The sequence below is a fragment of the Brassica napus genome, chromosome C3 (assembly GCF_020379485.1).
Source record: "Brassica napus cultivar Da-Ae chromosome C3, Da-Ae, whole genome shotgun sequence".
NCBI lineage: Eukaryota > Viridiplantae > Streptophyta > Magnoliopsida > Brassicales > Brassicaceae > Brassica > Brassica napus.
This window is the reverse complement of record NC_063446.1, coordinates 60,163,096-60,184,531: the sequence shown is the minus strand read 5'-3', so window position 1 is coordinate 60,184,531 and position 21,436 is coordinate 60,163,096. Positions and strand designations below refer to the sequence as shown.

The following is a 21,436-nucleotide window of genomic DNA, read 5'->3' as shown; positions in this document are numbered from 1 at the left end:
CCTCTTTACAAATGTGTAATGGCCTAATGGGCTTAGTTCAGAACCCAAACATCATAATCATCTATGACCTGCTCCACACACAAATAAAAATTTGGATCAAATCCAACGGATGTGATTCATTCATTACCAATTGCAGCGCACGCCGTCGTTTCCCGTACAAGACAAAATAGTGTAAGGGAGTGATGAGAAAATAAAAAGAGCAACTTCCGACAACGAAAAATAAACGAAATCGGGTTCCTCCGGGCGACAAGCGAAGGCGGTTCATCTTCAAACCTCTCGTCACCAGGTACGGTTTCGTCCTTCTGTAACTGTTATGTTAAGATTCGTGAAATCGTTAGTCAGAAACCGACGGAGATCTTTGATTTATGTTCCGAGATTCTGGAATCCTCTTGGTCTGATCTGTTTATTACGGAGCCGTTTGTGTTATCTCTCAGGCACTATATCACTTAATTAATGGAGTTAAAGAGCATTAAGGACGCGTTTGATCGCGTTGCAAACAAGCAGAAACTCTCATACACCAAAACACACGAGATTATTCAGCTGCTCTCTCAAGAACTCGACAAGGCCTTGAGCATATTACAGGAAGCACCACCACAGTTCGATCACAGATCTATCCTCGCCGATGTGAAGAAAACGTTCATGGAGAATCAGCTTGACGTTGCTCTCACCAAGTACCCCAAATTCCTCGAGAAGCAACTCAACTCCGACATATCAAAGGCTTACAGACACAACATCGAGTTCGATACACATGTGGTGAACCAGATAATAGCCAACTTCTTGTACCGTCAAGGAATGTTCGACATCGGCGACTGCTTCCTCGCCGAGACTGGTGATGAATCTGAGTGCTCCACAAGACAGGCTTTCGTCGAAATGCATCAGATAGTGGACGCTATGGAGAAGAGAGAGCTTGGACCAGCTCTTAACTGGGCAGCCTCAAACTCAGAGAAGCTAAAGCAAACAAGATCCGATTTAGAGATGAAGCTTCACAGCTTACGCTTCTTGGAGATAGCTAAAGAGTCCCAAAACTCCCAAGAAGCTATCAACTACGCGAGGAAACACATCGCGGGATACGCTGATAGCAGCTCCCTTTACGAGATCCAGAAGCTCTTTTGTTCTCTCTTATGGAGTAAAAACCTCGGACACTCGCCGTACTCTAAACTCCTCTCTCCCTCTCGATGGGACAAAGCAGCGAGAGAGCTGACGAGACAGTACTGCAACATCCTACTCGGCGAACCATCTGAAAGCGCGTTGAGTACAACGCTAACGGCGGGGACGCAAGCTTTGCCTGTGCTGTTGAAGTACATGAACGTGACGGCGAGCAGCAAGAAGGTTGATTGGCAGAGTATGGAGCAGCTTCCTGTGGCCGTGGAGCTGTCCGAGGAGTTTCAGTTTCACTCGGTGTTTGTGTGTCCTGTCTCTAAGGAGCAGGCGAGCGATGAGAATCCTCCGATGATGATGTCGTGTGGTCACGTGCTGTGTAAGCAGACGATCAACAAGATGTCGAAGAATGGTGCGAAGTCTTCTTTCAAGTGTCCTTATTGTCCCACCGATGTTGACATCCTGAGGTGTAGGCAGTTGCATTTTTGAAATGGGTTTGTGTTTTGCTACGTGTTTGGTTTGTTCAACTTTCTATATATTAATTAATAGATTCTTTACATTTCCGTAATTTGTATTATATCACGCCATTTTCATGTTGACAAAAAGAAAACTACTCCATTTTCATAATGTTGGTAGTTTAAAATTTAAAACACAAAAAAATTGTTACTTTAAAAAAATATCATTTAATATATGTATTAAATATAACTGAAACCAATCATAAATAAGTGTGTATATTTTGATTGGTAACATTATTTCTAATAGATTCAAAAGTTACATAGGAATATGAAAATAATTTATATTTTAAAACAAATACAAATATCTAAAATTACTTATATTATGAAACAAAGGAGTAGAATGTTACAAAGAAAAAACATCATCTCTCATTTTAGTTTTATTAGATTTTTAGTCCATTTATTAATATTACATAGATGTAATCATGTAACTTAATATGGTTCGTGTAGTTGAATAATCAAACTGTAACGGCGTCGTTTAGAGCTTCTGGTGCTGCTACTCGAACATCTTCATTAGCATTACTCTTGATCATATTACCACATCCTCCACTGCAGTTACCGCAGGAACCGCCACCGCATGAGCCGCCACCGCAGCCACTGATCTTCGTCATCCCACCACATCTTCCACCGCCTCCACTGCACCCACTACCACCACAACCACCACAATGCCCACCTTCTTCTTCAGTAATGTTCCCACTTTTTACACCACAACCAACACCGCAGCCACCGCTAGCGTTAAGCTCCTTAGAATAGCACTTAGCACCACCATTTACCTTCTCAGCTGCTTCCAAAACTGGAGTAGTGACGTCCAAATTCATCATTGTTTCTTCTTCTAACTTCACTTGATCAGTCAAAACTCCAGTCTCCTCTTTTATTACATTAGCTTTCACTTTGTCTAAAGAGCCTTCCTTCTTGAGAAGATCACTGAGTATGAAAGCAGATACTATTCCAAGCAAAACAAACCATCTCTCATTTGCCTGCATGCATATCAAAATATATAAAAACCTTTTTAACTCACAAGTAAACAAAACGGTGCGTTTTGAGACTTTACCTCAATAGAACCAGTTTTCAAATCTAGCAGCCCTACAGCTTTACCATAAGGATGTTCCTTTGAGAACTCAACAGCAGTCATGAAAAAATCTTGCTCACTTCTCAGCTTTGCACAATGTTTTGGCTCATACTCCAGCTTCCTCCCTGAGTAAACTCTCACCATTCTCTCACCCATAATCTCAAACAAAGGACCATCTCTCTCACCACTCCTTATCTTCTTAAGTGACCATTTACAATCAAGCAAAGACCAATAACTCCCATCATACTCTGCCATCACCAAACTTTCACCACTCCCTTTCTCACCAATCAATTGTCTTGTATCACCGCTAGAGTTTCTCATCTGAAGACTCATCACCTCTGTCTCGGATTCATCAACAACGCGTGTAAACACCTTAGCAAGACGTGCCTTTCCGACAAGAGGGAAGAAACAAGAGTCTTTCAGCGAAGGTCTTGTCTGAACCATGTGTAGAACAGTCGGACTAGGAGTTGGTGGAGTAAACGAGACAGCAACTCGCAGAGAGATGGGGTCCTTTCCTCTTTTAGCCGGCGTTGTTAACTCAAGCCACTTCTCAACAGAGAGTGTACTAACCGGAAACAGAAACTCAGACAGAGATAAACACACAAACCCTAAGGCTTTAGACTTACAAGACATTAGCTGAAACCTAAGCTCTCCTCTAGGCTCACACTTAAACATAGCGACTTGCTTCTCCCCACAAGACTCGGATAAAACACTAAGCCTACGCTCAGCGTTAAACAGAGAATCAGGTTGTGTTTTACTAAACACAACAAACACTTTCCCTTTATAAGCATCTGGCAAATTCTTAACCCCAACAATCTCCAACACAACCTCAATAACATCCACCTCTGGAGATTGTATCACTATTACATCCTCTTCAGCAGTTATTAACTTCTTCCCCAAGAAACCACAAGGAGAAGTTGTAACCGCCTTCGGGGTGTTACCTCGGTTCATAGCACCAGCTTTCCAGTACCTTGCACCAAACGTTTCTTCCCACATAGCAGTAGTTCCAGAGAAGCCAGTGTCCAGCTTCTTACCTTTGCTACGGTCAGAGTCCGTGTCATCATGCTCCAAGACCTTACCGATCATCTTCGTCATGTCCTTGCAGTAAGAGAGAGCGTGGAGCTGGTGCGTGTGCCAGATTAGGTCGATATCGTAAGTTGGAACGCAGAAAAGCTTAACCGATCTTTCTCGGTTTCTCTTGATCAAGTAGAGGAAGGCTTTGTATCTAGCCACAGCTTCTCGGAGGAAGACGTCGTTGTCTACGTGAGGTCTTGAGACTTGGTAGTAGAACGTAGATTGTCTCTTGACAGCTGAAACAAGATCATAAGTGGTGGTGGTGTGTTTTCTCTCTGTTTCTGAGGTTGTCTTGTTGATCAAGTCAAGGTCATAAGGCTCTGTAGGGTAGAGTCTCCTCCATAGAGTTTCAGTTTGTGACTTGGAGGTTCCATTAACGGAAGATGAGACGTTAGAGTTGTCGAGGACTCTCCCATAGAGTTCCTCGCAGTCAGTCTTGTACCTCACCTGGATGATTAGTCAACAGAGGTTTTAGCCTAATAGATATTGAATCAAGAAGTGAGATGTGGATTTCAAGATTTTTACTGGGTTGAGTCTGTGGCAATGCCAAACCCATTCACAGTCAAGAGGAGGGACTAATGGTCCTTCACAGATGGAAGAGGGCTCAGTGTATTTAGCTAGCAAAGGAAGCCAGCAAGCATTGTATCTGAACAACGAAAATAACAAAATCATCAAATTTGAAACAAGAGCCCTAACTTGGACACCAAGTCTCTACACTCTGTGAAACTATCCCTAGGTTTTTGAATATGATGCAAAGAAAGAAAGAAAGATGCACCTGTAGATGGCTCTTTCGAGTGCAGGGCCATCGTAGAGATAACGGTTCCGGTCAACAGCTGCGAGGAACTGAAGCTGTTGTTTGGCTGCAGCAAAGAGGTCAACGCTTATCTCTATCTTCTGAGCTTCGAGCCATTCCAGTTTTTGATTCATTTCCTCGTCCATCTCTTACAAGTTTTACGAGAAAAGTCTTAGTAAAACACAAACGTTTTTGATATGTTTGTTATCGTGCAAGAACACGCTTTTGAGAGAAAAGTATGAACTTGAGTTTGACAAAGAAGTCTTCAAAGGCCACTATATATAGTGGTTTGGTTTCTTACCTTCTTCTATACAAAATCACAAAGAGACGTCATTATCTCTTGGTAAACTAATAATATATCCTACGAATGTCAGCTCCTATCAGATCTCCTCTGTAATTAATTGTCATTATATTAATTACACTGTTTGTTATAATTTTTATGTCAACATTTAAAAAAGTCTATGATTCATTCTACACATAAATTGTTGTTAAATTAACTTAAGCTTTACATTTTCCCATTCAATAAACTGTTGATTATCAGAATAAGAAAAATAATCGAAGGTGGAGGAAATTACATGAGAAGATCACATAATCGGGTTTGGAGGAACAAAAAGCATGTCCATGATTTTGCTGACAATCCAGTTTACGAGTTCCATAAGTAATTGAATTTGAGCCTTAATAAACGTTCAACGCCTACAACATGACCAAGTCTTCTTTTTTACTTTGAACTTCTCTTTTTTTTTTTAAACAATAATAAAGACTTTTAATTTCATTGGACATATTCTGAAATCCACATATTTTCTTAGAAATTACATCACAGAAAATTTCGATGTTAATAAAAACAATTCAATTCTATAATCAAACAAGTAATAAAAGGAGTATATAAACCTTAGATAGAGTGTTCACGTTGGCGAAAATAATCGGCCAATGAGAAAATATATTTTTGCCATGTCACTTCCTCTATTTGTTTTTTACAAAATGATTCTTTAACTTTTTACTTAAACAATTATAACCGAAAATATTTTTTTAGTGAAATATATTATTTATATAAATATAATTATACTTTTTATTTACATAATAGTTTGTAAAGAAATATTTAGTGTAAATAATATCATAATTTTATAAAAATACTAAAATAAATTGGGTTGGTTTTCAACTTTCACAAATAAAAAGTATTATTTGTAAACTTAGAAAAGAATATATTAAGAATATTCTTTTTCAGGAGAGAAAATAGAAAATACATCGGAGACAAATCCATCTCTATTATGAAATTCTTCTATTTTAGAGAAAAAATAGAGGAATACATTGGAGATGGTCTAAGGTATGACCAACGTAAATGATCGACGTTGAGATTTCAGCTTTTCTAATTTTTACTATTCTAATGTTTCAATATAATTTGAATATTCCCTTTGTTTTATAATATAATGGTTTAAAAGTATTTTTTGTTTCACTATATAAATTGTTTTTATATTTCAATGTAACTTTATATTTATTGGATATTGTGTGGCCAATTAAATTATGTAAATTACTGTGTAATTGATTAAATTTATATATTAAATGTCTGTTTTCTAAACTAATAACTTTTAAATATTACATATTTTAATTAAAACTGATTACATTTTGAAACATATAGAATAATCTATAAACTAACTCTATATAGATATGATGACAAAATTGTAAAGTGGTCTCACCTTGAATTTCTCTCATTCTGTGCATTCCTAATTGGAAAGAGATAATCAACATCTAATATTATGTTACTCTCAGTATATTAGAAATTGTCGAACCGTAAATCAATTAAGGATGATGTAAGGAAGACATAAAAATGTATTTCCAGTTATCACAAATATAGAATTAATTGACAACAACTTAATTATGTCCAGTGTTAAGACAACACAGAAGAGTTTCCGTACCTTCAAACTAAAAATATAAATAAAAATCAAATTTAAAAATTAGTTATATATAATTAATATACAAAAATTCACATACAAATAAAAATGATAAATGTAACAAATTTAAATATATTATCTGCGGGTAGTGCGGATAAATGATCTAGTATATCTTAAAAGCTTCATCCAGTAACATATAATCCAGCAATTATCTAATCTATTAAAATGGGAGTACATTTTGTAATTAGCCCTGACTTTTCTGCAAAAATTACTTTCTCATGCCACTGGTATTAAACACAGAGTTTTGCATTTAAATTAAACCAGACACACACGATTGGTCCAATAAATTAGATCTACAAAACCATCACAAACCACTTTATCTTCGGTAGCTACATTAACTTTTGTATAATGAATCAAACGGAACATTTAGCATTATTAATAAAACACAACGTGTAAACTTATTATATGCTTCTTGTGAAACTACTTTCCTTCCTCTTCCTGTACATCATATTCCATTGTTATCACATCTCCGGTTTCCTCAGGAGAACCAAAACGAGCATATTAGATAGATTCAATTCGATGTACTTGATTAAGAAATTTTGAATTTTTTTTTCTTTTGATCATAATTTATTTCATGATTTATATATATTAGAAATTTCTACATCAAAAAAATTCACTCGCCTTAACACCCAAGTAAGGTTGGTTTAGTTTAGTTTTGTGGTATGATTTTGGCGGGTGAAGAAGGTTTTGCTCATACATGAACATAGGAATTGTTCAAAATTCAAACTAATCATTTATTAATTTCCTTGAATACATGACCTTCCAAAATCTATTCCTACATTTAAGCAAATCTTCTTAACAATCTCAATATCAAATCAAAACAAATCGTATAAATGGTTTTGTTCAAAAATTCAATGTAATCATTTATTTTTTTCCTAAAATATATAGCCTTCCAAAATATATTCCTATATTTAAGCAAATCTTCTTAACAATCACAATGGTGATGATTGTTTCGACTGTGACTTTAAAAATTTAGCTGTAGATGATTAGCTGTAGATAAATCGGTTGTAGCTGTAAAGTTGTTACTGTACACTTTTTCTGCAGAGACTTTTGATGTAGTTAAATTTGTTGTAGCTGTAAGTTGTAGGCTGTAGATATTTTAAAATAAAATATATGAAATATGTGTTGTATATATAAAATTATTATTTTATATCAATTAAAATAATTTATACTAATATTTTTTTATAAATTATCAAAATTTATTGTAATTTAAAATGTGATATGTAAATATTAGATCATTCACATAGATAGCCAAATATTTTTTTTTGGTTTATACTCTTGCAAATCACGTTAAAGTCGAATCATTTAAAGCGTATATTCCTTTCAATAAATTAACTTTCTAACAACCTAATCAAATTGGGGAAAAATCGACTTGAATATTCCATATATATAATCCTAAATAATCACAACTAACAAAATCTTCAATAATTATATGGCGTGTATACCTAATTTTTACCCTTTCTTAAATACATATATGCAACTCTTCCCCAATAACGTTAAAACCATAGCACTCAAAGCATCTCTTCTTAAAATGTCTACAATAACTACTTTTCATCCTCTCACAAAACTGCAGCCTTTTAAGAATCATTGGCGAGTGCAAGTCAAGTGTTTGCATTCTTGGAGCCAGACAACATCTTTTGGAGATACGTTTGAAATGGTTTTAGCAGACCAATGGGTAATTAAATTCTTCTGTTTGTTTGAAAGTTATAACCTGTTAATGTTTTAATATTCTGAACTAATATTACCACTGTTTTTTGTTAGGGAAACAAAATCCAGACCTCTTGCAAAAGGCCACACATGTATCGTTTTCAACGTTTCTACTTCAAGATTAAACGGGGCACGGCCTCTGTCTATCCGATCGAATTTTCTTCGTATTCCATACCTTAGATGATGTTTAAGAAAATCACAACACAGAATCCAGATTCGATAAAACCAAATCGAAAATAAATAAACTGAACCTAAATCGAGAATCCCAAACCTTAGTAATCAATGGATCTATCCTCACTCATCCTTCCAGTGGAAACTTTCTGATCTATCTTCACCCGTTTAAAAGATCGCGACAGAAACAAGAACGGACGGACGGCACCAACAAAAAGAGATGAAAGAGAAACATTTTTTTCTTTTGGAATGAAAACAGTCGTCGAAGACAAAATTATTTCTGTTTGTTTCGCGAAAAAAAAACAATATGGGCTTCAAAATTGGGCCAAGGTCAAGATATTTTTATTCGATATGATATAGCATTTTTAAAATGATTACAAACTGACCAATTAAATATATCATATTGGGCTTGCAAAATTTAATTACCATAATTATGTAGTTTTTGTTTTACTTGGGTACCTTTTCATTAGTTTAGATTAATACTGTTTAAAAACTCTATAATTATTACTTTAATATATACTTTAAATCACAAAGGTTATAATTTTATAAAACACCCACAATTAGCAAACATAATACTCAAATATTTTTACTAAATAATGTTCATGCTACTAATAAAATAGAAAAGTTGTTCCAAAAAATCTATACATCATCAGTGGACAAAATACATCAATTTGAGAACCTATAACTATGAAACTGTAACATTAATTTTTAACATATAATCATTTAGAACATGCGTGCGGATCCAAAATCTAGTATAAGTTTACTGGAGAAGACTAGCGGTAACCTTATCCAATCCGGTTAACCGGTCAATATGATAACCATAGGTTTCAAGCAAAAAGTAAACCAAAAAACTACATCCGAGTATCAAAGATCTGAAGAATTACCTCCACAAAGGACGTTTTAACATACAAAAAAACTTTAATCAAATTTGTGAAGAGGATAATAATGCATGTCAACTTATTTGGAAACAAAACCGAGTTCAACCGGTTAGCGACTTCACTTCTTTGAACCGCTGGCCTCTTCAAATTCAGCTTCAGGGGTCTGCTGGTCAGTCCCGCTTGAACCTTCACCGCCAGAGCTCCCAGACGAGCCTGATCCTTTAGACATGTGTTCTCCAATCTTCGACACCGCCTTGTTCGCTGCTTCAAGCTTAGCCTTGATATCCTCAATCTCTTCACCAGCCATCGCTGTCCTGAGATCAGACACTGCAGTCTCGATCTCAGAGGCAATCTCAGCAGGAATCTTCTCCCTGTACTCACTCAAGCTCTTCTCAACGCTGTAGATTGTGGTATCAGCTGTGTTCCTCAAGTCAATAAGCTGCTTCTTCTCTTGATCCTTGTGCGAGTTGAGCTCAGCTTCTTTCACCATTCTGTTGATCTCATCGTCTGAGAGACCACCTGAGGATCTGATCGTGATCTGTTGCTCTTTGCCTGTCGCTTTGTCTTTGGCTGAGACCGTCACGATACCGTTTGCGTCAATGTCGAAGGTGACTTCGATCTGCGGCATTCCTCTTGGCGCAGGTGGGATCCCAACGAGATCAAACTCTCCTAGACTCTTGTTGTCTGCAGCCATCTCACGCTCTCCCTGAAGAACCTTGATTCCCACTTGCATCTGGTTGTCCGCAGCTGTGGAGAAAACCTAAGAAGCAAATCATAGTTAGCAATCAATAGATTCAACATACATCCAAAACAGTTATGAATGTACCTGAGACTTCTTTGTAGGGATGGTGGTGTTTCGGTTGATCAACCTAGTGAAGATCCCTCCAAGCGTCTCGATACCAAGCGAGAGAGGAGTCACATCCAAAAGAAGCAGCTCCTTGACATCACCACGGAGGATACCACCTTGAATAGCAGCTCCCATGGCAACCGCTTCATCAGGGTTCACACCTTTGCAAGGGCTCTTCCCAAAGATCTCAGCGACAATCTCCTGCACTTTGGGAACACGTGTCATCCCACCGACGAGGAGAACCTCATCGACTTCCTTAACCGTGACTCCAGCATCCTTCAAACAGTTTTGGCACGGACACCTCGTCCTCTCAATCAGCTTCCCGACCAAAGCTTCGAACTTGGACCTGGTCAAGGTTATGTTCAAGTGCTTAGCTCCGGAAGCGTCTGCGGTGATGAAAGGAAGGTTGATCTCGGTCTGAGATGTTGAGGAAAGCTCGATCTTGGCCTTCTCTGCAGCTTCCCTCAGCCTCTGGAGGGCGAGCTTGTCTTTAGTCAGATCAATGTTGTCAGATCTCTTGAACTCAGAAACCAAATACTCCAACAGAGTGTTGTCGAAGTCTTCTCCTCCCAAGAAGGTATCTCCATTCGTCGCTTTGACCTCAAAAACACCGCTCGAGATTTCCAGAATAGAGACATCGAACGTTCCACCACCAAGATCGAACACAGCTATCACACCCTCCTTGTTATTCATCCCATATGACAACGCAGCAGCTGTTGGCTCGTTGATGATTCTCTGGACATCAAGACCAGCGATCTTCCCAGCATCCTTCGTGGCCTGTCTCTGCGCGTCGTTGAAGTAAGCTGGAACAGTCACAACAGCTTTGGTAATGCTCTTCCCGAGGTAAGCTTCAGCTGTCTCCTTCATTTTGGTCAAAACATTAGCTCCAATCTGACTTGGAGAAAACTTCTGACCATTCGCTTCAACCCAAGCGTCACCGTTCGGCGCCTTGACGATCTTGTAAGGGACCATTTTCATCTCCTTCTGCGTCTGGGAATCGTCGAAACGTCTCCCGATCAAACGCTTGCTCCCGAAGATGGTGTTGGTTGGGTTGGTGACAGCCTGACGCTTAGCTGGTGTTCCAACGAGAAGCTCGCCCTTCTGGTTGATAGCAACCACTGATGGTGTGGTTCGTGTTCCTTCAGCGTTCTCAATGACTCTAGGAGTCTGTTAAAAAAAAAAACGAGATCAAAGTCAATAACTTGCCTTTATTCAAACAATCACATCAAGATCAAAGTCAATACCTTTCCTTCCATGACAGCTACACAAGAGTTGGTGGTACCCAAATCAATACCGATAACATCATTCCCCACAGGCCTCGAGCTGGATCAACAGAACAAATAAGTAAAAAAAAACATTACAAGGGAGACAGATTCATGTTCAAGAGAGCTTGAAGTTATACCAGAAAGGCCTTGCGAAGTGACCTAACTTCCCAATCAAAGACGTCTTTCCATTTGTAGAAACCTACAGATTCAATACTAAAAAGTGTAAGCTTTCAACTTATATTAGATCCACTTCACAGACGAAGCAAAGTACGAAACTTTATGAGAAATCGATTCAACCCATTGGATAATTTCAAACCCTAATTCATTTCCAAGTAGTATTACCGGTTCACAGATCTAGAAAACTAAAACGTGATTTCTCAAGCTAGAAATGGAGATCGAGGGAAAAGATACATACGGATTTAAACGCGGAGACGGAAGCTGTGTGGAGTTCGCGGCGGCGAAGAGCACGTAGAAGCGCGACGGATGCCATTTTTGGTTGGAGAGAGAGTCGGTGGAGAAAGAAGGGTTTAAAGCTCGGAGATGGGACACGCACAACGTGTAGGGTTTAACCATTTATAGGAAAAGCCCCGTGGGCTACAAGTCATTGTCTGGGCCTTGTGTGGGCTTATTGACATCATAGCCCAATTTCAATTATGATTTTCTCCAACATATTTAGTTGTGATTATGATTTGTTACGATTCTAAAATAATTTCATGGTTATGAACTTATGCGGATTGATAATTAAAAGTTAAAACATAGCATATGACAATATCATAATATATGTATATACATATGTTACTTGTAGCATGAGAAAATGAAAAAGCATTTCATAAACCCATATACAAAAGATCATATTGTTTTGATATCTCTCTTCTTTTTCCATAGTTTTGGTATAGAGTTGTTTTCACTATGCATCTTCTTGAGGCTGGCCATCTCCACCACCTTCAATGTTGCTGGTGTTGAATTGAACACGAGGCTTGCCCATACTGAAATTAAGAACTCTTGCATCCATGTTGTATTGTATCTCTCCATCAAACAACATCTTCCTTATGTAATGCTCTACATCCGATCCTATCAATCTTAGTGTATACTCTGTCAATGGTGCTCCCTGTCAAAGAACAACAAAAAGTCTAGCTCTTCTAACTATCTCTTTATGCCTTAAAATAAATTTCTTTATAAAAAAATATTCATTTTCCAATGTAAATTTATTAGTTTTTTTGAATTATATGACTTTTTGTATTACGCAGATTGTTATATTATTTTTTTAATTATGGTTACGTAAATAATTAATAATGTTTTAAAAACGTAAAATGAAATCATTTTTTAATTCTCATGCTTATTTCTAAAATGTCATCTAATAAAAAACGAAGTGACTGAGTATCAATCTAAAATGTTTAAGCAAATGATATATATATATATATATAGTGTCTTCTTCTTTTCTTTTTTTTTATAGTGTCTTCTTGAGTGTACTATATAGATGATATTGTTACCTCATAGTGATCGACTAGTTCCTGGAAGTAAGAATAAACCTTGTTACAGCTCTCATCTTCCCACACAAACTCTTCAGTTGGATCAAGAATCAAAGTGAGTTTATCTATCTGCGTCTGGTCAAACTCACAAGTCTCTGGATCGATATAAGCAGCGTATATCCTGACGTGGCGTGTCACACTGCTTAGCCACTCACCACCGAACTCTCTTGGCAAGCCTGTGCTCTTCACATTAGTCTGTTTCTCCACTGGTCTCAATGGCGTTGGCTGCTTCTTCATCTGCTGCTCTGCTGGTTGCTCTTCTTTGATTGTATCTATTCCTTGTTCCTGGAATGTGTTGTCTTGTTCAGGGTTTGTCACCACGAAAGCCTTTTGTGATGTTCTAATTGGTCGGATTTGACCAGCCATGGGAGGTTGTAATAGAGAAAACTTAGGACAGGCAGTGTAAGAGAATGCTGCAGCCATTTTTTTCTTGTCTGAAAAATGTGAAAAAAGAAGAAGAGAGTTTATGTTGTGAGATGTTATCTGGTAACAGAACCATGTTCTGTAAAGAGATTTGATGAGGTTGAGAAATGGCCACAGCTTATGGATGAGCTTCTCACAATATTCATTTTGTTCATTCTTTTTTGTTTTCTTGGGGTTTTGTGGTTGATCTTAAGCCACTTGAGAGTACTTGAGAGGTAAAAATATTTTTAATAGTTACATGTTTTTTTTTTGGTAAAAAATATGTTATGTTATGTTACATGTTTTGTTAACTATTTTTCTGTCTTTAGATTTTTATATAACAGAGAATGATCTAAGAAAATGATTTGCATAGAACGTTCATTATTTTTTCTCATAGCATAAGACAGAGTTTAGAGTGTACGTGGATTATTATCATCTATACATTCCATGGAAGTTCAAAGCATAATAAAAAAAGACTTGTAGGATAAAACATTTAGTTCTTGTACTTCATGGTTTCTTTCTCAAACCCAATTGTTGGAAACTGTTTAGCAAATTCCTCAACTTCATGGCGCAGCTTAGCAATCTCTGATTGAATGGTTGAAGAAGCTTCCATTGCTGACACAAAGTCTTTCAGCTTGGTCCCTAGTTTTCAGAACACAACGAGTTAAATAAGTTCAAGCATTGTTTACAAAGAAAGTAAAAACATTGAAATAGAGATAAACGAGAAAATGAGAAAATGAGGAACCTTGAGCTTCAGATTTGACTTTGAGAGCCAACGTTACAGCTTTGTCAAAGTATTCAGCTACTTTAGCAAAGTCTTCCTCAACAAAGCCTCTGGAAGTGAGAGCAGGTGTACCTGAAAAATAACAATGGTTTGAGAAATTTCCATTTCAAGTAGCAAAACAAAAGTCTAGCTAACTATGATTCCTACCCATTCTGATTCCACCAGGAACCATGGCAGAAACATCTCCAGGAACAGTGTTTTTGTTTGATGCAATGTGAACAGCTTCCAACACTTTCTCAACTCTAGATCCATCAATTCCCTGCCAACCAAAAAAAAAAAAAAACAGATAAATAAATAAAAAAAGATTTTCAAGTAAGAAGATTATATAACAAGGTAAGATCAAGTAACCTTGGGCTTCAGGTTCACTAGAACCAGATGGTTGTCGGTTCCACCAGAAACAAGTTCATAACCTTTCTCCATCAGAGTCTGCACCAAACAGCAATTAGACTTTTTAAAGATAAAGTCAATAGTACATAAATTATACATATAGTGTTCTTTTCTTTTTTGACCTGAGCGAACTTTGCAGAGTTGCTCAGGACTTGCTCTTGGTATGCTTTGTACTCTGAAGTAGTTGCCTGCAATTTTTAACAAAATATTAAAGAAACTGTTAATAATCCAATAAGCAACGTTTAGTTCCATTCATTGTTACCTGTTTTAAAGCAACAGCTAGTCCTGTAATAGTGTGGTTATGTGGACCACCTTGAAGACCAGGGAAGACGGCTTGATTTATCTTGTCTTCAAAATCATACAAAACCTTTAAAAAAAAAAAACAACAAAATGAATAAGAGTGTAGATAAAATCTTTAAAACATTTTTTGTTTTGTTTTGTTTTACCTCTTTCCCTTGTTTGTTAATTTCTTTAACACCCTTTCTGTAGAAAATCATGGCTCCACGGGGTCCACGAAGTGACTTGTGAGTTGTGGTGGTCACAACATCTGCATAGTCGAACGGTGAAGGGATTACACCAGCAGCAACCAAACCACTGATGTGTGCCATATCTGCTAGCATCACAGCTTTTTGCTTGTTACACACCTGCCAAAAGAGTTTTGGATCAGAACTCACTCTTGATTTACAATTATCTGTTATGAGTTTCTTTGAGTATACCTTTCGGATGCGGGCATAGTCATACAATCGAGCATAAGCACTCGCACCAGCAACAATCAGTTTTGGCCTGAAAAGAGTAGCACTTTTCTCCATCTACATATCAAGATTAAAGACACATGTAGTATTGTAAGATTAAGCATATACTACCATGATGCTTGATTAAATAATAGAGAACCTGATCATAGTCAATGTAGCCAGTGCTCTCGTCCAAGCGATAAGGCATTGTCTCAAAGAAGATAGACACAGCAGATATCTTCTTGGTGTCAGTCTGATGAGAATTAAGAGAAAACAAACTGTTATATACTCATAAAAAGATAATGGACGTTTAGGTTTAAGTTTATGGTTTAGAGACACAATTAAAGGTGCAAGAAAATTAACAAAGTGAAGTTGATGGTAACCTGATAACCATGAGAAAGATGACCACCATGAGGAAGATCAAGTGCCATGATTCTCTCATGAGGTTTGAGCAATGCAGTGTAGACATGGAAGTTGGCAGGAGATCCAGACAAGGGTTGCACATTCACTGTATAAGCACAGGACTCGAATATAAGTATCATCTAAGGATCATAACAAGTCAGGATACATGGAATGAGTAGTTAGTTACCTCCCCACTTTTCAGGATCTAATCTGAAAGCCTCAAGAGCGCGCTTTTGGCATAAAGTCTCTGCCATGTCTATGTACCTTCAAAGCAAAAGGTTACCATTCTTGTCACTGAGATGAATCTAGCAATCATGTCTCAGATAGTGAAAAGTGAACATACTCATTTCCTCCATAGTATCTAGCACCAGGGTACCCTTCACTGTACTTGTTAGTCATCACAGAGCCAACAGCTTGCATCACCGAGACAGATGTGAAATTCTCAGATGGAATGAGTTCAAGTCCCTTTTGATTACATTAATCATCACAAAAGATCAGCAACAACTTACAATCTTCACTCAAAAAGTAACAAGACTTAAAGAGAGACTAATTAATTAATTAACCTTCCATTGTCTAGCTTTCTCATGCTCAATAATGTCAGCAATCTCAGGATCAACCTCCTCCAAAGATGCGTTAAGCTTTTTTGGCCACTGTAACAAGCCATTACACACACAGAGAGGTTTTATTATATTTCAGAACAAAAGTCATTGCTTCAGCCGCAAGGAAACTATATACAACGAAGATATTATTACAGAGAGGGCCAAAGGAGAAATGTAAGGGAAGTTAAGTAAAGCGTACAGTGACACGAGATCTCTCCTTGTCATCAACAGCTTCACTGGGCAGAGATGACTGTACAAAACAAGAACCAAGAATCAGAAACTCAAATCTTGAAAACTTGGACGCGATGATGAAATCTGATAGAAAGGAGAGATGTTGAGGACGTTACCATGTAGCATGTAGTTGATCTGATAAGAGGACGAATAGGTTTGTCAACTGAAGAAGAAAGTCGCCGAAGAGCCATGGCCATCGCCATTTTCGCTGAACCTCTCTCTGCCTAGCTCCCTCTCTCTTTGGAAACCCTAGAGATAGATTTGAATCATGAACGAGAGAAAAAAAAAAGACTAGTGGGTTTATCCTGTGGAGAGATGACAGAGAGAATTTTGGCCTCTGCTTTTGGCTCAGCTTTCAGTGGTTGCAGAAAACTTTCGAATTTTTTCTCTCTTTTCTTTTATATTTTCTTCTAAAAGGGAAAATTCATTTTTATTTTATTTTTTGTACAGATTTAATCAGTTAAAGTGAATACTTTTTTATAGATTAAAATTTTATTCTTTTTTCCCATAAGGATTTGATTGATAATAATCATGTAAGGCTCGACCGTCTACGGCTAATGGGCCATCTATGCCCGCTCATTCGGCCCGTAGGCTCTATCCCGTGAATGAACAGTGTGTTAATTTTTCGGAAGCTTTTTAGTCTTGTTTACTGACCATACAATTACCACATGACTTTTTTCCATGTTTTGGCCTCACTCACACGATATCACAAATCACTTCGATAGATCACTCATTCTTCTATTATTTCAGTTTAATCACGCTTAAATCTAGAGTTCTAAACGAATATGTTCCCGAAAAGGTAAGCACAATTTGGTAACATATATACTTAAATCAAAAACTATAGCATGATAGAATACAGACCATTCCCTAGAGTCTAAAGCTATCGGATGACTTACATGTCCCCGGAAACCATAAACAAAGCTTACAAATTAGTATCTTACCAAGTCAGATCAGACCCAACAAACAACTCTGAAATAGGTAAAGAACAAATGGGACAGGAGGAAAAGAAGGAGAGCAACAGCCATAGTCGAACATCTTAAGTGCATTTTATACTGAAAATTAAAATCTTAAGTGTTGAGATATATATATTTTCTTAAGTGTAGAACATTTATAGAGAATTCCGATAAAAACAAATGGATGTTCTTTTTTCTTCAGTTAATTAGAGAATGTGTGGTTATAAAAAGACCGGACCATATGTACTCAGGATGAGTATAATAAACACAATTTTAATTGTATTTCTTCTGTATTATATATGCTTTATACAATTGAAAGGGACAAGAGAAAGGAAACGTATGATTTGATGAAAATTTAGAAGAGACATGCTGCTTTTTATGGCTTGGCTTCTTGAAGTTTCTTGTTTGTTTCCAATTCAAGATCCGTATTCAAACACATTTGGTTTATTCTTTTAACACCATCGTATCTCCACACATCAATCTGTGAAATTTAAACGAGTTACATTAATATATGAGACTGTCTAAAGTATTTTTACTTCATGAGATCAACTTAGAAAGTCTACCACATGGTGTTATTGGCTTGCTCTTGGTGGGGTCTCATAATCGAAATGATCCGGCTGGCTTAGTTGCAGCCGGATCTGAGTGTTAGATTCATCATCCGCGACAGCTAGTTCACGTTGTATAAACCCGTTTGTGCTTGATGTATAAGCCTGCAAGAACCATAGAAAGTGGAAGCCATCACTTCGAAGCTCTAGCTAGTTTATGATCCAAGCAAATGAAGTTTGTGTATATGTTGTTACCTTCTTGTAGAGCTCCACATTTTCTTGATGAATCCGTTGTACTTTTCGAGATAACTCGAGGTTCTCCTGATAAATGAGGTTCCTCTGCACCACCATCAGAAAAATCACAAAGTGAAAATTGTAACATATTATTTTTGGAGAGTTTAGATTGATATGCGTGAGAAATATATTGCGTGTAAGTGCATATCTCATAGTGACCTTTTGGCTTAGTTCTTGGATCTCATGATTCATCATTTGTTCCTGTGGAATCCGGATCAGCAATCAAATCTTTGAGCTTTAAAGTCATTATTTGAGAAACACGTACACTTCTAAAGTACAAAACACAAGGTAGAGAGTATACGTAGTATATACCTTTTTCGTACGAATACCACGCAAACTTATCTCAAGTTGATTCTCAAGATTGTTTAGCTCGTTGACGCTCAAACCATTTAGTTGTTCCCCCATAATTTGTCTGCTTCGCAGAAAACATGTATCTCAATGTATAAGTTTATTCTTTTCTTAATATGATATATGTTAGAAAGTGATGGTAGTTCAAGGCAACACCTATGGTTCTCTTGCAAAGCATGCAATTCTTGCCTTAGAACCGCAGCTTCTCTCTGCCAAAACTATAACACAATACAAATAAGTCATCAGACCTTTTCATGAAGTTAGATATTGTTGAAAATGAAGAGATTTGTATTTAAATACAAACTATGCTTAACCAGCTATCTTCCTTGCAAAAAAAAAAAACAAAAAACAAGAGGAAAAACAAAAACGTAGTGGCATAAGCTCAGGGAATCGTTTCGTGTGATGTCTTGATAGCAGGGCGTCGCAAACAAAGCGAACATAACTCATCAAACTTTGGAGTTAGTAAATCAATTTTTCATTTCAATACACGATTCTAAAAACTCAATCAGTTTAATCACATATTCACATGTTTGTCTAGATATGTACCTTGACTTCTGATGCGGGGTTCAGTAGTTGTTGTTGTTCGATCTTGCTCTTGTTGTATCTATCAATAACTGACTTCATGCTGCTCAAAAGATTTGTTATTGGTAACTTGATCGTGGTGTATATTTCACTCATATCATTTCAAGTTATCACAGTAAAGAATATATAAGAAAGTGTCCATGAAGTTGATTGAGAAATCTTACAACTCATAACTTTGAATTTTTTGTTTAGTATCCTTCGTATGTGCTATACAGACAATATAGTTTTTAGGTTTTGTAATAGGCTATAATCTATATAGATAACACACACACAATTATGTAAACTAAATAAACTAAATAGTCATTTTCTTTTTCAATAAACAACAAAAATTGCTTCGGTGTTTTTCTCTCTCTCTTGGGTCTGAATAAGCAAGAACTTTGAAACAATTATAATGAGGGGGAAAAGAAGAATTTAACACCAAGGCTAGATCATAAATAGAATGCATTACTATGGCACACTTTTTATAGCTCCCAGAAACAATAGCATGTGTCAGAGTTTTATCATGTTGTCACTTGTCAGTTAGCTTAAATTATTGTAAACTCAACTATGCTAAGTTTCACATATACGATGGTTCATGGTTCGTTAACTCTATGATACCTGAGAAAATGATATTGACACTTCTACGCATATACTCTATTCGTTTCTGAAAAGTTTCATTTTAACTTTTTTTTGTTACACAAAAAAAGTAATTTTAGAAATCTAATTCAACTTTCAGCTTAATAGTAAATTACAAATTCATTGATTTTATAAATAATTTTATTTATCTTAAATACTATTGGTTAAATATGTGTAATTAATACAAAAATTAAATGCACTACAACCAATTTTTAATCTATGTGAAAAATGTTAAAATGACATTTTTTGCAAAGAAAGTATAAAATAAGGTTTTATGGCTAAATAATCAAGGATATTATCAAAGTTCCATTTCGCTTTTAGGACTCTTTTTAATTGCTTGAACTGATAAATATGCAATCGTGTTAAATATGAGTTTATCGACAAAAAAAAATATTTTTTACAAAGATTAGCTGGTAATATATATATATATATATATATATATATATATATATATATATATATATAATCTATACTCTTACGATGGAACATATATCTGAATATAGAACTGTCAATTAATATAACTTGTTTCCAAATTTATTTTGCTAGCCACAGTATAAAAACTAATTCAGATGAAAGATGAAGGTCACTGTCCTGCATATATAGTGTCAGATATACAAATATCTGACCTTTCTTTCATAATAAATAGTCTATGAACAAAAATATATAGGTGTTTATATTTATACTACAAATAGATTATTTGCTATATTAGATTAGAGTAAAGCATCTCCTAGTTTATTGGTTTTGAGCAATTAAGATCCTCTCCATACCAATCATTCAATCTAGTGGCCTCCTCACAATTCTCTCTAAAACTGATGTTTAAAAATTCACTTGTTGTTTCATCTACTTTTCAAACCTTTCTAAAATTCGGATTTCGGAAGAGGCAAAAATGAGCCTTTGCTATAACTAAACCCATGTTAAGAAAGTCCTTAAGCCAAGATAAAAATCGAATTAACCTTTTCATATTCGAAGATATCATTCTTCTTTAAATTAACTTTTTCTCATTTCCAATCTTTCTTTGTTAACCAAAATAAAAATGTGTCGGCTTATATACACATCTTATTGTACATATAGTAAATGTAACATGTTCTACCGGCCGCAATATGCAAACAAAAAATCAACTACTAATGAGTCGATCATACAACTAAATCTCAATGAATATAGCGCACACTCACAGACTCACTCCCATAGATATATCCACACAAACAAGAAGATTAAAAGATTTCAGATTGACGAATAACTGTAAAAGTGGAACCTGGAGCTGGCAAAGTCATAGAGCTTTCCGGTGCTGGAGAAGATGATGAGACCGACCTCGGCGTCACAGAGAATGGCTAGCTCTTTGGCTTTCTTGATAAGACCCTTTCTTCGTTTGGAGAAAGTGACTTGTCTACTGGTAGAATCATCGATCCTTTGGATCACAATCTTCCCTCTTCCCATCAATTTTATCCTCTATGTGATTCTCCCCTACGTTCCTCTCTTTCTAGGGTTTTTTTGTAGATCTTACAAAAACCAAAAGGGAAACGAAGAAGAAGAGAAACGAATAAGGAGAAAGAGAAAGAAAGGAAGGTTGAGCCAAGAGTCAACAATCTATTCGAGGAATAAACTAAAGATATATATGCATATGCACACACATATATACACACAAACTTACCTCTTAAATTGAGACATTTTTGATAG

At 36.4% G+C, this 21,436-nt stretch overlaps 6 protein-coding genes and 1 long non-coding RNA gene across 8 annotated transcripts; 1 reads left to right on the top strand and 6 right to left on the bottom strand.

Annotated features, from left to right (window-relative positions):
• The first annotated feature begins 130 nt into the window (after window positions 1-130).
• On the top strand, window positions 131-1,666 carry LOC106389761 (protein RMD5 homolog). Its single transcript, XM_013830104.3, has 2 exons — window positions 131-286; window positions 435-1,666. Exon 2 carries the CDS (start codon window positions 454-456, stop codon window positions 1,585-1,587), a length of 1,134 nt encoding a protein of 377 aa, XP_013685558.1. The 5' UTR covers window positions 131-286; window positions 435-453; the 3' UTR covers window positions 1,588-1,666.
• Window positions 1,667-1,816: 150 nt separating this feature from the next.
• On the bottom strand, window positions 1,817-4,802 carry LOC106389760 (glycine-rich domain-containing protein 2). Its single transcript, XM_022700004.2, has 4 exons — window positions 4,529-4,802; window positions 4,279-4,399; window positions 2,662-4,200; window positions 1,817-2,587 (listed from the first exon to the last, which is right to left on the bottom strand). The coding sequence occupies exons 1-4, from the start codon at window positions 4,690-4,692 to the stop codon at window positions 2,069-2,071; spliced, it is 2,343 nt and encodes a 780-aa protein (XP_022555725.1). The 5' UTR covers window positions 4,693-4,802; the 3' UTR covers window positions 1,817-2,068.
• A 2,151-nt stretch (window positions 4,803-6,953) lies between these two features.
• LOC125583929 lies at window positions 6,954-8,603 on the bottom strand. The gene is made up of 2 exons (XR_007320942.1): window positions 8,471-8,603; window positions 6,954-8,374 (listed from the first exon to the last, which is right to left on the bottom strand). It is a non-coding gene; the product is annotated as an uncharacterized LOC125583929 (long non-coding RNA).
• A 552-nt stretch (window positions 8,604-9,155) lies between these two features.
• LOC106389759 (heat shock 70 kDa protein 9, mitochondrial) lies at window positions 9,156-11,977 on the bottom strand. The gene is made up of 5 exons (XM_048751526.1): window positions 11,776-11,977; window positions 11,498-11,559; window positions 11,340-11,418; window positions 10,075-11,262; window positions 9,156-10,008 (listed from the first exon to the last, which is right to left on the bottom strand). The coding sequence occupies exons 1-5, from the start codon at window positions 11,848-11,850 to the stop codon at window positions 9,367-9,369; spliced, it is 2,046 nt and encodes a 681-aa protein (XP_048607483.1). The 5' UTR covers window positions 11,851-11,977; the 3' UTR covers window positions 9,156-9,366.
• Window positions 11,978-12,101: 124 nt separating this feature from the next.
• Window positions 12,102-13,463, bottom strand: LOC106389758 (NAD(P)H-quinone oxidoreductase subunit M, chloroplastic). The gene is made up of 2 exons (XM_013830100.3): window positions 12,851-13,463; window positions 12,102-12,468 (listed from the first exon to the last, which is right to left on the bottom strand). Exons 1-2 carry the CDS (start codon window positions 13,310-13,312, stop codon window positions 12,268-12,270), a joined length of 663 nt encoding a protein of 220 aa, XP_013685554.1. The 5' UTR covers window positions 13,313-13,463; the 3' UTR covers window positions 12,102-12,267.
• A 192-nt stretch (window positions 13,464-13,655) lies between these two features.
• On the bottom strand, window positions 13,656-16,797 carry LOC106389757 (serine hydroxymethyltransferase 1, mitochondrial). The gene is made up of 15 exons (XM_013830099.3): window positions 16,542-16,797; window positions 16,394-16,444; window positions 16,159-16,245; window positions 15,939-16,060; window positions 15,783-15,859; window positions 15,577-15,701; window positions 15,354-15,446; window positions 15,179-15,271; window positions 14,909-15,106; window positions 14,725-14,829; window positions 14,585-14,650; window positions 14,424-14,501; window positions 14,223-14,334; window positions 14,037-14,147; window positions 13,656-13,933 (listed from the first exon to the last, which is right to left on the bottom strand). The coding sequence occupies exons 1-15, from the start codon at window positions 16,626-16,628 to the stop codon at window positions 13,785-13,787; spliced, it is 1,554 nt and encodes a 517-aa protein (XP_013685553.1). The 5' UTR covers window positions 16,629-16,797; the 3' UTR covers window positions 13,656-13,784.
• A 347-nt stretch (window positions 16,798-17,144) lies between these two features.
• LOC106386504 (agamous-like MADS-box protein AGL21) lies at window positions 17,145-21,340 on the bottom strand. 2 transcript variants are annotated; one of them, XM_048751528.1, is made up of 8 exons: window positions 21,015-21,340; window positions 19,112-19,190; window positions 18,722-18,783; window positions 18,530-18,629; window positions 18,377-18,418; window positions 18,179-18,262; window positions 17,942-18,088; window positions 17,159-17,859 (listed from the first exon to the last, which is right to left on the bottom strand). In XM_048751528.1, exons 1-7 carry the CDS (start codon window positions 21,194-21,196, stop codon window positions 17,951-17,953), a joined length of 687 nt encoding a protein of 228 aa, XP_048607485.1. In that variant the 5' UTR covers window positions 21,197-21,340; the 3' UTR covers window positions 17,159-17,859; window positions 17,942-17,950. The 2 variants fall into 2 exon arrangements, with proteins under 2 accessions (XP_048607484.1, XP_048607485.1); XM_048751527.1 differs by having other exon boundaries at window positions 17,145-17,859; window positions 18,179-18,418.
• Window positions 21,341-21,436: the final 96 nt, after the last annotated feature.